General features: G+C 37.6%; 1 protein-coding gene across 3 annotated transcripts in view; it reads right to left on the reverse strand.

The window, feature by feature from the left end:
• Positions 1 to 15,990, reverse strand: part of gpc6b (glypican 6b) — a 103,622-nt gene that overhangs the window by 33,711 nt on the left and 53,921 nt on the right. For 2 of the 3 annotated variants that reach the window (XM_058082976.1, XM_058082977.1), the window contains exons 5-7: positions 8,833 to 8,963; positions 6,003 to 6,146; positions 2,895 to 2,924 (exon numbers count right to left, since the gene is read on the reverse strand). In XM_058082976.1, the coding sequence (XP_057938959.1) occupies positions 2,895 to 2,924; positions 6,003 to 6,146; positions 8,833 to 8,963 (305 nt within the window). The remainder of the gene's footprint in view (positions 1 to 2,894; positions 2,925 to 6,002; positions 6,147 to 8,832; positions 8,964 to 15,990) is intronic. The other variant, XM_058082978.1, reaches the window with a different exon arrangement.

Raw genomic sequence — 15,990 nt, forward strand, 5'->3', positions numbered from 1 at the left:
ATTTTTATTTTTCTATACACAAAATAAAATAAAAAAAATAAACAAATTAAGAATAAAGACAATAAATCAATCAATCAGTAATAAATAAGTAAAATAATAATAAAACAGCAAATAATAAAAACGTAAGAAACCACATACAGTTGATAGAGAAATTATTTTTTTCAGATTCAAATGTACAGTATTAACAGTTATTTCACCTTTAACATGAACATTAATGAAACTTAATAATTTGACCCAATTAGCAAGTTAGCATCGTACTTTAACTTCAACATAACAACAACAACAACATGTTTGATGAGATGCTTTATCTTGACGTTGTATTTTTTCCGTTTTATTCCAAATCATTTCCTGCATTTATTTGTACCCAGCGTCATAAGCCTTTAGCTTCATTGCTAATCCAAAGCAAAACAGGAGCGGGGTAACAGGGTAGGGTAACAGTATGGGCGGAGGCAAAATCATGTTAATTGTGTCCGGTGTGCACACGGCTTTAAGCTGTCATTTCAACATTAAACTTTGGTATCAAGGTGCGGGGCCTCAAACTAGCGGCTCGTGGGCCGCATTTGGCCCGTGGGCCGCAAGTTTGAGACCCCTGCGCTAAAAGAATGCACACGGGAACACAAAGGTTACATTCTTTCCGTTTGAGCAAATATTTGGGTCCATGTAAACGTGGCTTGGATGGAAAGAATGAGACGGAATTGGGTAGTTGGTACGAAGCGGGTAAGCTAAAGTGACTGAAATACTATATAAAAAAAAATCCCACCTCTCGGTGACTTTGGGGACAGTTTGAAGAATGTCTTAGCTTCATATTAGCGTCCTTGCTGTTATTAGCCGCAACGTCTCGCTGTTTAATATTTAGCAGCTGGATGCAAGCTGCAGGAGTGAGTTCACAGCAGATGTGCACGGTATTTCAAATATGACCTCAAACACCTCCATCAATGTAGAAAAAAAAAAAAAAAAAAGAAAAACGTACTTGCATCATTAACAAGACTTCTATATTTTTCAAAAATGATGAAGGTCAACTTTGACGAACTTCTGCACACTTTTTTTTTTTTTACAAAAGAAACGCCGCTTATTCCGATGCTATTTTCAGCATGCACTTATGCGTATATATCACAAGTTCTGCAATCTCCTCTCTGAATGCAGACTGATTATTCATGAGCAGCGTCCCGCCTGCTTCGATTGGCCGCACCGTTAGAGCAGATGCTGGCCGCGCGGTTCTGTCAGGACGGGTCACCTCCTGATTTGTTGGCTTCTGTAAGGAGTCCGTGCTATTACTAATGTTGGACGGGGGTAATTCCAGAATAGACGGGGTTAATTGACGGGACGTCCTCGGTACATGAGGTCAGGCGGGCATATGGTCGGCCATCATTGATGTGTTGCTGACTTTGGATTAAATAAACGATCCAAAATCAGAATCTGTTGCTCTATGTGATATACGATTAGTTACTAGGGTTCAATTCCACCCTCGGCCATCTCTGTGTGGAGTTTGCATGTTCTCCCCGTGCATGCGTGGGTCTTCTCCGGGTACTCCGGTTTCCTCCCACATTCCAAAAACATGCTAGGTTAATTAGCCACTCCAAATTGAAATATTATTAGAGACCTCTCGACATGAAATAACACCCCTATAGTCAGCATTAGTATAGTATAGCATTTCAGTATGTGGAATCAAACTATGGAATGGATTGAGTAAGGAAATCAAACAATGTACAACGATGAGCCAATTCAAGAAACAATACAAGCAGTTGATGTTTGCTAAATACAAGGATGAAGAGTCTTGAAAATTAAAATAAATAAATAAATAAATACATTTTTTAAATAAAAAAAAAACTTAAACTATATTAGGAAAGCAGGAAGTGAACAAATGTAACAGTGCTCATATCACCTTGTACTTTGGTACGGGACAAAAAAAAATTAAAAAAAACCTTAAACCATATTATGAAAGCAGGAAGTGAACAAATGTAACAGTTACTGATTGTAAAAGTACCAGATGGAGGGGTAGGATTTAATAAGCTTTGCTTCTTCCTACTCCTTTTGGACATGTGGAACTGGGAACTGATTATGTGATGCATTCAATTGTAATCTGATGCATGTTCAAATGAAATAAATAAAAAATAAAAAATAAATAAAAAATAAATAATTTTTTTATTTAAAATTTAAAATTTAAAAAAATATTTAAAAAATGTTAAATAAAAAAAACTTAAACTATATTAGGAAAGCAGGAAGTGAACAAATGTAACAGTGCTCATATCACCTCGTACTTTGGTATGGGACAAAAAATAAATAAATAAATAAATAAAACCTTAAACCACATTATGAAAGCAGGAAGTGAACAAATGTAACAGTTACTGATTGTAAAAGTACCAGATGGAGGGGTAGGATTTAATAAGCTTTGCTTCTTCCTACTCCTTTTGGACATGTGGAACTGTGAACTGATTATGTGATGCGTTCAATTGTAATCTGATGCATGTTCAAATGAAATCAAACCATTACCATTACCAGATTAAGTGGCATCCTTTGAGATTAAAATGACACATTCCAAGACAAAATGATTCCTATAGTAAAGCATTCCAGGCCAAAGAAGACTGGTCATAATCAATCAGTCACTTTTCAAGCAATTGAGGAAAAATGTGTTGCAATAACGAGCTGCAACTAGCGGAGATGTCGTTAATTCCGTCTAAACTTGTGACAACATGACGTCAACCGCAGGAAGTTGGGCGTAATTATTCCCTGAAACCGGAGTTCAGATCATTTAGAGATCCTTTTCCAAATTAAAATCCTATTTAAAAAAAAAAAAAAGACAATGAATTGCTTAATTTAGCATTCATTTCCCCATCCAGCAAATACGCTCAAATGCTCATCCCTATTTAGAAGAGTAGAAATATGTGGAGGCTTACGCTGTGTTGCATCGTGTTCCAAATAATCCTCTGGTTTGCAGCATAGACACAGGAAGGGGGGGAAAAAAGTCTTCATTAATTCAGTGTAGGTGGACAAATTAGTTTGTACAAAGTCGGGAAAAAAGGCAAGCGCCAAGAGAAAAACATCAAAAAATTGGGTGAAGGATATGCAGAAACATAATTAGTATTAGACCAAACACATTGATTTTTTTTTTTTTTTTTTTTTTGAAGGTGCACAAAAACACAAATGTTAAAAATCATTCATGCATGGTGTAAATTACCTTAATTTAAACTGACATAAAGTCTCGTATCGACCCAAATATACACCATTAAAAAAGACAAATATTTATACATGCAAACCGAGGTGCTGGTACTCGTGTAAAGAGAATATTTTTATTCGTATATGTGTTTTTTTTAAGTCAATTACTTCTTCATATTCAATTTTGTATCGGATTTATATTGAGTGTTGAACCACATTAAGCCAGTTCATGCTTGGAAAATAATAATAATAATAATAACTAAAAGGCATTCAAATTCATGGACTTTCATAGGCGCCCCCCCCCCCGGGGGGGTCAAGAGGTTTCATTTTCGTGCACCATGCCAACATGTACTCAACATGCAATTAGACTCTTGAATACGCTTATATGCAGTACATTTTGTTGTATTCTCTTGTTCAGTACAGTACAGTATGAATTAATAAATATTATCAGTTTATAAAGTATGTCAAATTGGCGGGGGGAATCGGGGGGTCACTGCTTTATTATTATTTATTCATTAAAGAGTTTTTAAACAAATACTCAGTTATGATATCATAATTCAAAATAATAATTCCGAACTATGGCTGTGTTCGAAACCGCATACTAACTACTACATACTTCCATACTTAAACTCTTTAAAAAAAATCACTTTATTGAGATTTGTTTTATAAATCAGGCGAAAAAGTGGCCGTTTAGATCCCGAGTGTGCTATTTATTTGACAACAGGGGTGGGCAAACTACGGCCCGGGGGCCACATGCGGCCCACCAAGCGCTTGAATCCGGCCCTCCTGTTGCTTTTTAAGTATTTTAAACTTTTAACATACAAACTGGCAACATGACTTGCAAGTCGGATGTTTTATTTAGTAAAAAAAAAAACATATAACACTTTTAAAGATAACATTTGACAAATAATTCAAGGAAAATTATAAGAATAAAATAGTGTGTGTGTTTGTTAAATATATGTTCTAGCCCCCCGGACAATTTTGTTAACTTGATGCGGCCCACAAGTCAAAATATTTGCCCACCTCTGGTTTGCAATTTCGTTCGGACGAATGCTGCAAAATTTAAGCTAGCTGAAATGGGCAACGCACTTCTGGTTATTTTCACAAATTTTGATTATTGTTGTTATTTTTCACAATGCTTTTACTTTGAAATCAAGAAACTAACCAACTCGCAATATATCCTGCTTGACTGGCTCAGTGTTCAGACAACGTTTTTTTTTTTTGGGGGGGGGGGGGGGGGGGGGTTTGCGTTGACGTCACGTCGCATTGCATCCTGGGTAATTTGAGTGTGAATAGTGTTAAATATATGTTCTGCCCCCCCCCCCGACAATTTTGTTAACTTGATGCGGCCCACGAGTCAAAATATTTGCCCACCTCTGGTTTACAATTTCGTTCGGACAAATGCTGCAAAATTTAAGCTAGCTGAAATGGGCAACGCACTTCTGGTTATTTTCACAAAATTTTATTATTTTTGTTATTTTTCACAATGCTTTTACTTTGAAATCAAGAAACGAACCAACTCGCAATATATCCTGCTTGACTGGCTCAGTGTTCAGACAACGTTTTTTTTTTTTTTTTTCGTGTTGACGTCACGTCACATTGCATCCTGGGTAATTTGAGTGTGAATAGTGTTAAATATATGTTCTGCCCCCCCGACAATTTTGTTAACTTGATGCGGCCCACGAGTCAAAATATTTGCCCACCTCTGGTTTACAATTTTATTCGGACGAATGCTGCAAAATTTAAGCTAGCTGAAATGGGCAACGCACTTCTGGTTATTTTCACAAATTTTTATTATTTTTGTTATTTTTCACAATGCTTTTACTTTGAAATCAAGAAACGAACCAACTCGCAATATATCCTGCTTGACTGACTCAGTGTTCAGCCAACGTTTTTTTTTTGGTTTTTTTTCGCGTTGACGTCACGTCACATTGCATCCTGGGTAATTTGAGTGTGAATAGTGTTAAATATATGTTCTGCCCCCCCCGAACAATTTTGTTTATTTTTTTTTATTTTTTTCATTTTATTTTTTTTTTAATTTTTTTTTAAATTTTTATTATTTTTGTTATTTTTCACACTGCTTTTACTTTGAAAACAAGAAACGAACCAACTCGCATCCTGGGTAATTTGAGTGTGAGTAGTCAACATACTCAACATTTCTGGCGAATGCAGTATGCATCCGGGAACGTCTCGCATACTCAAAAATGGTTGACACACTGCATACTCAAAGAGTTAGTATGAGTAGTAGTTAAGTATGCGGTTTTCGGACTCAGCTATTGATTGCTGAAAAAGTGATCGGATCAATTGGATTTTTATAGCGAGACTAACGCCACCAATTTAAAGGGCAAGAGATGCACAAATGCGTCATGGCTGCAGAAGTATTTATCCCACGACGAGAACGACGCTTCGACTCGACTCGGCTGTCAGCAAATAACCTTTATTCCGATGCAGCATTTTAGCCCTCAAGGTCATTTGAGATGGAAATACACGTATCACGATCCAATCCCACAAACATGAAGCCAAATCTGATATAAAATAAAGGCTTGCTTTTCAGCAAACAATGGCCGTGGTCGACCTCAGAAAAGCCCGGTCTGTTTGCCAAGTACGCAGACAGGCAGGATGAAGGGCACATGTCGGGGGGCGCCCATTTCACTCAGTCGTCTGTCTGCGATGTTGATTCATTAACAAACAACATCGATAGATGCGCCTCAATGGAATGAATTTCCCGTCCGCGCGGGGGGGGGGGGCTGACGATAGCAAATCACCAGCTTTAATCAACAGTGTCAAGTCAAGTCAAGACAAATGGTGTTTACGCTTAGCCAGAAAACGGTGCTATTTGATGCCCTTACCAGTCTGTCTAGGCTTGTGCCAGCTGCCGTGGTGGGACGCTCGTCTGGATTGTACGGCCTGAAGCGGGCGTTGAACACATCCGGAACGCCACGGGTAGACCTACTCATTCCTGAGGGTTTTGGCTGGCCACAACCTTGAAAAACCTGCAATTACAAAAAAAACATGGGCACTTGACTCTTGGGGTCTGAAATGACTTTGGAGGGAGGAAACACGGGAAAAAAAAAAACATGTTTTGTTAGCGTTGTTGCTATTCGTTGAACAACAGACTGCTGGTAAAATGGGCCGCTTCGTGTCATGCGGAGTCGACCACGGTGATGCTGTAAGGTGATTCAGCTGGACTCTGACCAATGTGGTATTTAACTTTACAGCTTTTGAAAAAACACTACATACAGTACTGTATACAATAAAAAAAAACTTTCTTGTATGAGACAGCGCAATAAAAGTGGAGTCTACATTTTTAAACATTTTTTGCTTCTGGCAGCAATTTAGTGGGTTCAGGAAAACACAATAAAAGCCATGAAATACTGTAAAACCGGCTTTACACGTTCCCAGCACCAATGTAGTACCGATATGTACCGTTTTTCCATACATGGATTTTCAAGCGGCTCTGAATATCATAACATATATAACAACTCGTATGCCCAAAATAACGCAAAAATCAACAATAATACATACGCTGCCGCTCAAAAGTTTGGGATCACTTGGAATTTTTTTTAGCCAATCTGAGATATGGCTTGTTTTTTTTTTAAGTCCAGCATCCTAAAGTCACCGCTTCACTCTTGATACCGAGACTGGTGTTTGGTATCTTTGGCATCTTTGTCTTAAACTACACACTCTGAGATATTTGTCTTCTTGCACGGTTGCGCATCGTTTTTATGTCCTTGTTAGACCCGGTTTGTGCTGCTCCCTGAAGGGAGTAGTTAACAACATGATTAACTTGGATTAGCAACCATTGATGCAGAGGACTGACAGTTGTTGTTAGTAAGCCTCTATGCAAAAATGTACATCCTTCTTTGAAAATCATCTGATTCATTTTAATTGTTTGTGAAATGCATGAAAATGTGTTTTTTCTTTGGAAAACAAAGAAATTTGCAAGTGATCCCAAACTTTCGAGCGGTAGTGTATGTAAGACAAATATTAAAGGTCCCATATTAGACTATTATTCAACAATTTCAAATAAATATCAGAGATCAAACATGAGTGTAATTTGTGCGCATCGTTTTTCTATCCTTGTTAGACCCGGTTTGTGCTGCTCTCTGAAGGGAGTAGTTAACAACATGATTAACTTTGATTAGCAACCATACCAAAAGATTGATACATCATTCTTTGAAAATCATCTGATTAATTTTAATTGTTTGTGAAATGGAAAAAGTTTTGTGAAATCCATGAAAATATGTTTTTCTTTGGAAAACAAATAAATTTGCAAGTGATCCCAAACTTTCGAGCGGTAGTGTATGTAAGACAAATATTAAAGGTCCCATATTAGACTATTATTCAACAATTTCAAATAAATATCAGAGATCAAACATTAGTGTAATTTGTGCGCATCGTTTTTCTATCCTTGTTAGACCCAGTTTGTGCTGCTCTCTGAAGGGAGTAGTTAACAACATGATTAACTTGGATTAGCAACCATACCAAAAGATTGATACATCATTTTTTGAAAATAATCTGATTAATTTTAATTGTTTGTGAAATGGAAAAAAAATTTTTTGAAATGCATGAAAATGTGTTTTTTTTTTTTTTGGAAAACAAATAAATTTGCAAGTGATCCCAAACTTTTGAGCGGTAGTGTAAGTAAGACAAATATTAAAGGTCCCATATTAGACTATTATTCAACAATTTGAAATAAATATCCGAGATCAAACATTAGTGTAATTTGTGCGCATCGTTTTTCTGTCCTTGTTAGACCCAGTTTGTGCTGCTCTCTGAAGGGAGTAGTTAACAACACAATGTAGCAAAGCCTGTTTTGGTTACATTTGTTCACTTCCTGCTTTCCTAGTTTACGTTTTTTTTAAATGTTTTAAATTTTTTAAATTTTTGTAATTTAAAAATTTTTGTAATTTTTTAATACAGTTTTTTTTTAATTTTATTGTTGGATTTTGTTTACTTTTGCTGGAGTTTCTGCCCTAATTTAGGTGTTGCAATGAGTCAGTGCGTACATATAACATCTGACTCACGGTGTCATCTTAGAAAATGACACTAAACTCATCACATAGCAACTTAACACTCAAAAGATGTAGCCGACAAATATACAAACATGTACCAATATGAGTGTAAAAATAGAAAAAAGCAGCTCTTAAGGTTTTCCCATACTGCAGTGCGTCTGAGCAACCATTCATTGGGCCACTGCAATGACGTCAGCCTCCCTCTGGGTTCCTCTGGTGGCAGCCACCATTTTCTATGAGGCTTGTTAATCAATGAAATGCTTTGCTAAAATGGACATCATGGACTCCTGCGCACCACAATATACAATTTTATTACGTGGACATGTGCGGGTTATATATGTAGAAATCCCAGGACGAAGCCCAAGTGGCGAACAGAAAACACGCATTGACTTATTGACATCTTTGATTTTAATCCTGGGATAGGCTCCAGCTGAACCATAACCGTAATGATGATAGAAAATGGAAAAAACGGATGTCAATCTGTACAGGAAACTCTTTTTACTTCTCGTATAAACGCACCCTAAGATTATCCAACCAAGCGAACATGTGATTTCCATCCAAAAGTCCTAAACTTGGACTTAATAAGAATGTGTTAAATTACACAGGAGTAACTCTCAGCAATTTACCGGTGCATGGGGGTAAAGCGTTGAAACTTCCGACATACCTTGTAGGAGACCTGGGCACTGTTATCTTGCATATTCATGATGGCCTCTGAGATCTTCACATCAATGGGCTCCATGACGGATTCAATATTGAAAGGACCCTCCAGCCTCTGAGCCACCAGCAGCATGGCATCTGGCATGAAAAAAAAAAACACAGAAATAAGTGGAATTGCAGTTTAAAGAAATTTGATTTAAACTGAAATGTTAACACGGAATGATATAATAACTAAAAAAAATGGAGCATTTCCCAGATATAAAGACATCAAACGGCAATATCTTAGCGGCAGATGTCTACTTTTCCCAGGATGTGTCTACTTTTTGCAAATGAAAAAAAAAACAACATTTTGGGCAGATTTTCAAATCGCAGACAATCATCATGTGACTCGGAGTTTTCTCTATTACAGGAGTAGGGAACGTATGACTCGGCGAGAGGCGGGGTACACCCTGGACTGGATGCTAGCCAATCACAGGGCACATATAGACAAACAACCATTCACACTCACATTCATACCTATGGACAATTTGGTAATGGTAATGGTTTTATTTCATTTGAACATGCATCAGATTACAATTGAATGCATCACATAATCAGTTCACAGTTCCACATGTCCAAAAGGAGTAGGAAGAAGCAAAGCTTATTAAATCCTACCCCTCCATCTGGTACTTTTACAATCAGTAACTGTTACATTTGTTCACTTCCTGCTTTCCTAATGTAATTTTCATTCATTCATTCATTCATTTTCTAACACTTATCCTCACAAGGGTCGTGGGGGTGCTGGAGCCTATCCCAGCTGTCTTCGGGCAAGAGGCCGGGTACACCCTGGACTGGTGGCCAGCCAATCACAGGGCAAATTTATTTTTTTTTTTCAACTTTATTTTATTAATTTTATAATTTTTTATAATTTTTTATATTTTTTTAATTTTAATTTTAATTTTAATTTTAATTTTAATTTTAATTTTAATTTTAATTTTAATTTTAATTTTAATTTTAATTTTAATTTTAATTTTAATTTTAATTTTAATTTTAATTTTAATTTTAATTTTAATTTTAATTTTTTTAACTGTTACATTTGTTCACTTCCTGCTTTCCTAATATAGTTTAAGGTTTTTTTTTTTTTATTTTAATTTTTTGTCACGTACCAAATTACGAGGTGATATGAGCAGCCAATGCCATAAAGCAGGGGTGTCAAACTCCCTTTGGTCTGCGGGCCGAATACAGCTTAATTTGAGATCAAGCGGGCCGGACCAGTAAACTCATTGCAAAATTACATAGAACTAACAATAAGCCCACTTTTTTCCTTTGTATTAGTCACTAATACTACAAATTTGTGCAAAGAATGAGTAAATTATCAAAATGTTTATTAACAGAATTTTCCTTTTACATTATGAACAATATATTATAAACAAGAGAATAACATAAGAACATAAATAAAGTATGTGCAATTTTAACAACACTTTTACACAGTTAAACATATATTAAAGTGTGTTGTACATAAAACTGATCACAGAATTAGTAACAATGTTCCAAAAACATTTATACCAGCCTTGTGGAACTTAAAAACACTGTTTTTCAACATCTGGAAAGCAATTTGAACAAATGAATAACTTTCACTGGTGAGCGAAAAACTGCAAAATCTGTTTCGAGTTCGCTAAAAACCTGAAATCTTTTCTCAAACTCCATCAACAGCCCTGAAATCTTCTTTGTACCGTTTCACGTCAGAATTAACGCTTGCTGCGCACATATCTTTTAAACAGGGAAAATGCGCCCCCTAGCGGATAATACAAGAACTACAATTTTTAAATTAAATTCATATTTTTTTTTATACAATGCAGCTTTCTTCCCCGGGCCGTACCAAACCACCAGACGGGCCGGATCCGGCCCGCGGGCCGTATGTTTGACACCCCTGCCATAAAGGGTACCATAGTAACTGTTAATATAGTGATTATATATAGCACATCATGACTGGTTCGAGACTCTTCATCCTTGGAGTCGCTAATTAACCTAGCATGTTTTTGGAATGTGGGAGGAAACCGGAATACCCGGAGAAAACCCACGCATGCACAGGGAGAACATGCAAACTCCACACAGAGACTGCCGAGGGTGGATTTGAACTTGGGTCTCCTAGCTGCTAACCACTTGTCCATCGTGCAACCTAAACAATACATAATAAATGCAAATATGCCATTTACATCTTCATTTTTGTAATAAAAACCACAAATAACAGAATTAAAAACATTGCCATTTGCCTCCTTTCACACACACACACACACACACACACAATAATAAGCCACAGACGCTTTTCAGGACAAATTAATTTTTTATGCCGATTGACCTGTTCACGCTAAGCAAATGTGTTTTGGCTGCATGCAAAAAAAAAAAAAAATCACTTTTGAGTCATTGATTTAATGAAAAAGCCAACCACCTCGTCGAACCAGCTGCAGGTGCTACAAGAAGGTCAACGCCTCATTAATGTCATTGTGTGGACTCCAGCCAGAGCTCCTTTTGAACACTCCACGCTCGCCATGACTGTCTATTTTATTTTCTGCGCTTCAAGTCAGAAAACCACCTTTTAGAAACAGTTTCAATTGTGTTATATTAAGAACACATACATTCCCGAGGCGAAAAGAACAAAAAAAAAAAAAAAGTTTCAGTGAGGTACAAGCTGGCAAACTTGGGGGTAAATAATCTCATGTTGCATTCACTGAACTCTTAGTTTCATTTCAGTGCGATACATCCACAAATTCAATATGTCCCTTGGTACAGTTTTACAATCAAGCTGCTAAAATCTGAAAATGATCATCTTTTTAATGTGCACTAAACCCCATCGGGTATGTATGCCGATGCAGTACTACGTCTCAAGTGGTACTTCCAACTAAACGCAACTAACTAAAAATGGAGCGTTTCGCAGCGATGAAGACTTCAAATAACAATATCTTAGCACCAGATGTCTACTTTTCCCAGGATATGTTTGAGGAATAAGGAAAAAAAAAAAAAACGTCTTGTTGGGATTTTAAAATAGTCTAAAATGTCCTTCCTTCAGTCTGCATGCACATGTCAGTCAAATATGTAAGGGACTTAAACAGGAGCATCATTATCTGCAGTGCTACAGTTGGAGTTTTTTGTGTGAGACACAAAAACCTATCTATGAAGGGTTGGTGGTGGTGTGGCTCAAGTGGTAGGAGGTTGTCGGTTCAATCCTCAGTCCTGCAATGATCATGTCGAAGTACCCTTGAGCAAGATACAGAACCCCCAGTTGCATCAGTAGGTAATTGTGCTACATATACAAGTGAAAGGCTATTTACCATGAAGGTAAACCTCAGGGTCGCGGGTATGCTGAAGCCTTTCCCAGGCGGGGTACACCCTGGATTGGTCGCCAGCCAATCACAGGGCACATATAGGCAAACAACCATTCACACTCACATTCATAGCTATGGACAATTTGGAGTTGCCAATTAACCTAGCATGACAAAGACACAACGTGGCCGTGAGATGAATACGGACACCACCTTTGTGTTTTTGCCAGGAGTTATTTATTGAATTGAATACTGTTTCCCACCTCAAGTGTCTGCTTTTCTTTTCATCACATGCTGAAAATAACACAAAATGGAGCCAAAGAATGTTTCAAGTGAGAAAAACCAATACTGAATTGAAGAAATGACTTCTGGCAAAACATGGCGACTGTGTCTATTGTTGTCTCGCTGTGACATCGCCGTCTTTGTCAACAATCACGTCTTCAGTCAAGGGAAAAGGAACCTTAAATGATCATTTATCACTTCTTTCCTGATATATGTGCTTATATAAACACACATTTTGCGTTAACATTGTTGTGGCATAACTGTGTCAGTTAGCAAAGACCTACAAAGTCAACTGCTGATGACATCATCGACATGTGTTTCAATGTACAGTATTAGAAAGCTGCTAACAAAACAAAACATTTTGTGATAAAAACACACTAAGAACACAGTTGGACTCATGCAATGTATTACTAACACAGGGGTCGGCAACCTTTACTATGAAAAAAAACATTTTACCCCCTTGCCCACATGTACAGTATTAGCAAGCTGCTAACAAAACAAAACATTTTGTGATAAAAACACACTAAGAACACAGTTGGACTCATGCAATGTATTACTAACACAGGGGTCAGCAACCTTTACTATGAAAAAAGCAATTTTACCCCCTTGCCCACATGTTCAGTATTAGCAAGCTGCTAACAAAACAAAACATTTTGTATGAAAACACACATTGGACTCATGCCGTGTATTACTAACACAGGGGTCGGCAACCTTTACTATGAAAAAAGCAATTTTACCCCCTTGCCCACATGTACAGTATTAGTGAGCTGCTAACAAAACAAAACATTTTGTGATACAAACATACTAAGATCACAGTTGGACTCATGTAATGTATTACTAACACAGGGGTCGGCAACCTTTACTATGAAAAAAGCTGAATAGTGTCATGCACCACCCCGGATAGGCTCCAGCTTCCATTTGAGTCATTATAGTAACATATGTGAGCACTGCTGTCCCTGCTGTTCAGATCAGCTCCTGTTCCATTTACTTGTCAATTATGTGCATGCCTTAAAAAAAAAACCCACTTGTGTTTATTGACACTGTGGATGGGAATAAGCTTGTGATGCGCCTGTGAGAGTGTAATACAGGGCCGGCGTCGCTGCCAAATGGTTTTCTGAAGTATCACTTCAGTGGCGCTGCAGCGTGAAGTCTGTAAGTGTAAACGACACCTTCATCAGGAGAGCAAAAAATTATGAGCTCGCCCGATGATGACGAGTCGTCACCATGTGTTTATTGACGCTGACCTTCGCTGTGCTTTGTTTGAACATCTGTTGACACCGACATTCGGCTTTAGCTTCAACTGATTTGCATGGAAATGTGTCTTTGGTTTGGGTGCTCGCGGTATGAAATAATTATAAATATCTAGCATCAATGCAAAAACTAGTAAAGAGCATTTCGTGGCAATTTAGGTCAAAGGAGACAATTGGGAAGATATTATGCTAAGTAAAGAAGAATAAAGATAATTATGACCGATGATGCTTGCTAAAACAGACAGAACTATTTCAATGACATAGTAAAGGTTGCCGACCCCTGTGTTAGTAATACATTGCATGAGTCCAACTGTGTTCTTAGTGTGTTTTTATCACAAAATTTTGTTTTGTTAGCAGCTTGCTAATACTGTACATGTGGGCAAGGGGGTAAAATTGCTTTTTTTCATAGTAAAGGTTGCCGACCCCTGTGTTAGTAATACACGGCATGAGTCCAAAGTGTGTTTTCATCACAAAATGTTTTGTTTTGTTAGCAGCTTGCTAATACTGTACATGTGGGCAAGGGGGTAAAATTGCTTTTTTTCATAGTAAAGGTTCCCGACCCCTGTGTTAGTAATACACGGCATGAGTCCAATGTGTGTTTTCATCACAAAATGTTTTGTTTTGTTAGCAGCTTGCTAATACTGAACATGTGGGCAAGGGGTAAAATTGCTTTTTTTCATAGTAAAGGTTGCCGACCCCTGTGTTAGTAATACATGGCATGAGTCCAATGTGTTTTTTCATCACAAAATGTTTTGTTTTGTTAGCAGCTTGCTAATACTGAACATGTGGGCAAGGGGGTAAAATTGCTTTTTTTCATAGTAAAGGTTGCCGACCCGTGTTAGTAATACACGACATGAGTCCAATGTGTGTTTTCATCACAAAATGTTTTGTTTTGTTAGCAGCTTGTTAATACTGAACATGTGGGCAAGGGGGTAAAATTGCTTTTTTCATAGTAAAGGTTGCCGACCCCTGTGTTAGTAATACACGGCATGAGTCCAATGTGTGTTTTCATCACAAAATGTTTTGTTTCGTTAGCAGCTTGCTAATACTGAACATGTGGGCAAGGGGGTAAAATTGCTTTTTTTCATAGTAAAGGTTGCCGACCCCTGTGTTAGTAATACACGGCATGAGTCCAATGTGTGTTTTCATCACAAAATGTTTTGTTTTGTTAGCAGCTTGCTAATACTGAACATGTGGGCAAGGGGTAAAATTGCTTTTTTCATAGTAAAGGTTGCCGACCCCTGTGTTAGTAATACACGGCATGAGTCCAATGTGTGTTTTCATCACAAAATGTTTTGTTTTGTTAGCAGCTTGCTAATACTGTACATGTGGGCAAGGGGGTAAAATTGCTTTTTTCATAGTAAAGGTTGCCGACCCCTGTTTTAGTAATACACGGCATGAGTCCAATGTGTGTTTTCATCACAAAATGTTTTGTTTTGTTAGCAGCTTGCTAATACTGTACATGTGGGCAAGGGGGTAAAATTGCTTTTTTTCATAGTAAAGGTTCCCGACCCCTGTGTTAGTAATACACGGCATGAGTCCAATGTGTGTTTTCATCACAAAATGTTGTGTTTTGTTAGCAGCTTGCTAATACTGTACATGTGGGCAAGGAGGTAAAATTGCTTTTTTCATAGTAAAGGTTGCCGACCCCTGTGTTAGTAATACACGGCATGAGTCCAACTGTGTTCTTAGTGTGTTTTCATCACAAAATGTTTTGTTTTGTTCGCAGCTTGCTAATACTGTACGTGTGTGCAAGGGGGAAAGTGGCTTTTTTCATAGTAAAGGTTGCCGACCCCTGTGTTAGTAATACACTACATGAGTCCAACTGTGTTCTGGTATAATATTCTAAGCTTAAGGGCTTTTAAAGACAACATCTGAAACTCATGTTGTCTCACGAATACAGAGCTGAAGCATATAGGTGCAATAGGTGCTCCACTTAAAACAACATCACAATAGCCATTCTTTGAGTGTGTTTTTTTTTTTAATCGGGATTGATGTCCACTTATGTCGGGGCGACGAAGCTGCAGCAGACAAGGACAAATAAGAAAAGCCAACAGGCTAGTTTGTCTGTGGGGAACTCACATGGATGAAAAATAGCAGTGGTGCAATTTGGCTTCTGCAGCTCATCTGTGGTTCAGTCAACCAAGTAATGGTGGCATTACCCAAAAAAAAAAAAAAAAACTGGGATGGGAAAACAAAAACAACAGATAGTTCCACTTGCTTACACTTTCCTGGGCCATTAAATACAACACACATCTGCTTAGACACATGAACGAGCGCTGGCATTTGTGCAGAATTAAAAACATTGTCTGTAAAATCGAATTCATTTTGTGG

The sequence above is a fragment of the Doryrhamphus excisus genome, chromosome 9 (genome assembly GCF_030265055.1).
Source record: "Doryrhamphus excisus isolate RoL2022-K1 chromosome 9, RoL_Dexc_1.0, whole genome shotgun sequence".
In the NCBI taxonomy this organism is placed as follows: domain Eukaryota; kingdom Metazoa; phylum Chordata; class Actinopteri; order Syngnathiformes; family Syngnathidae; genus Doryrhamphus; species Doryrhamphus excisus.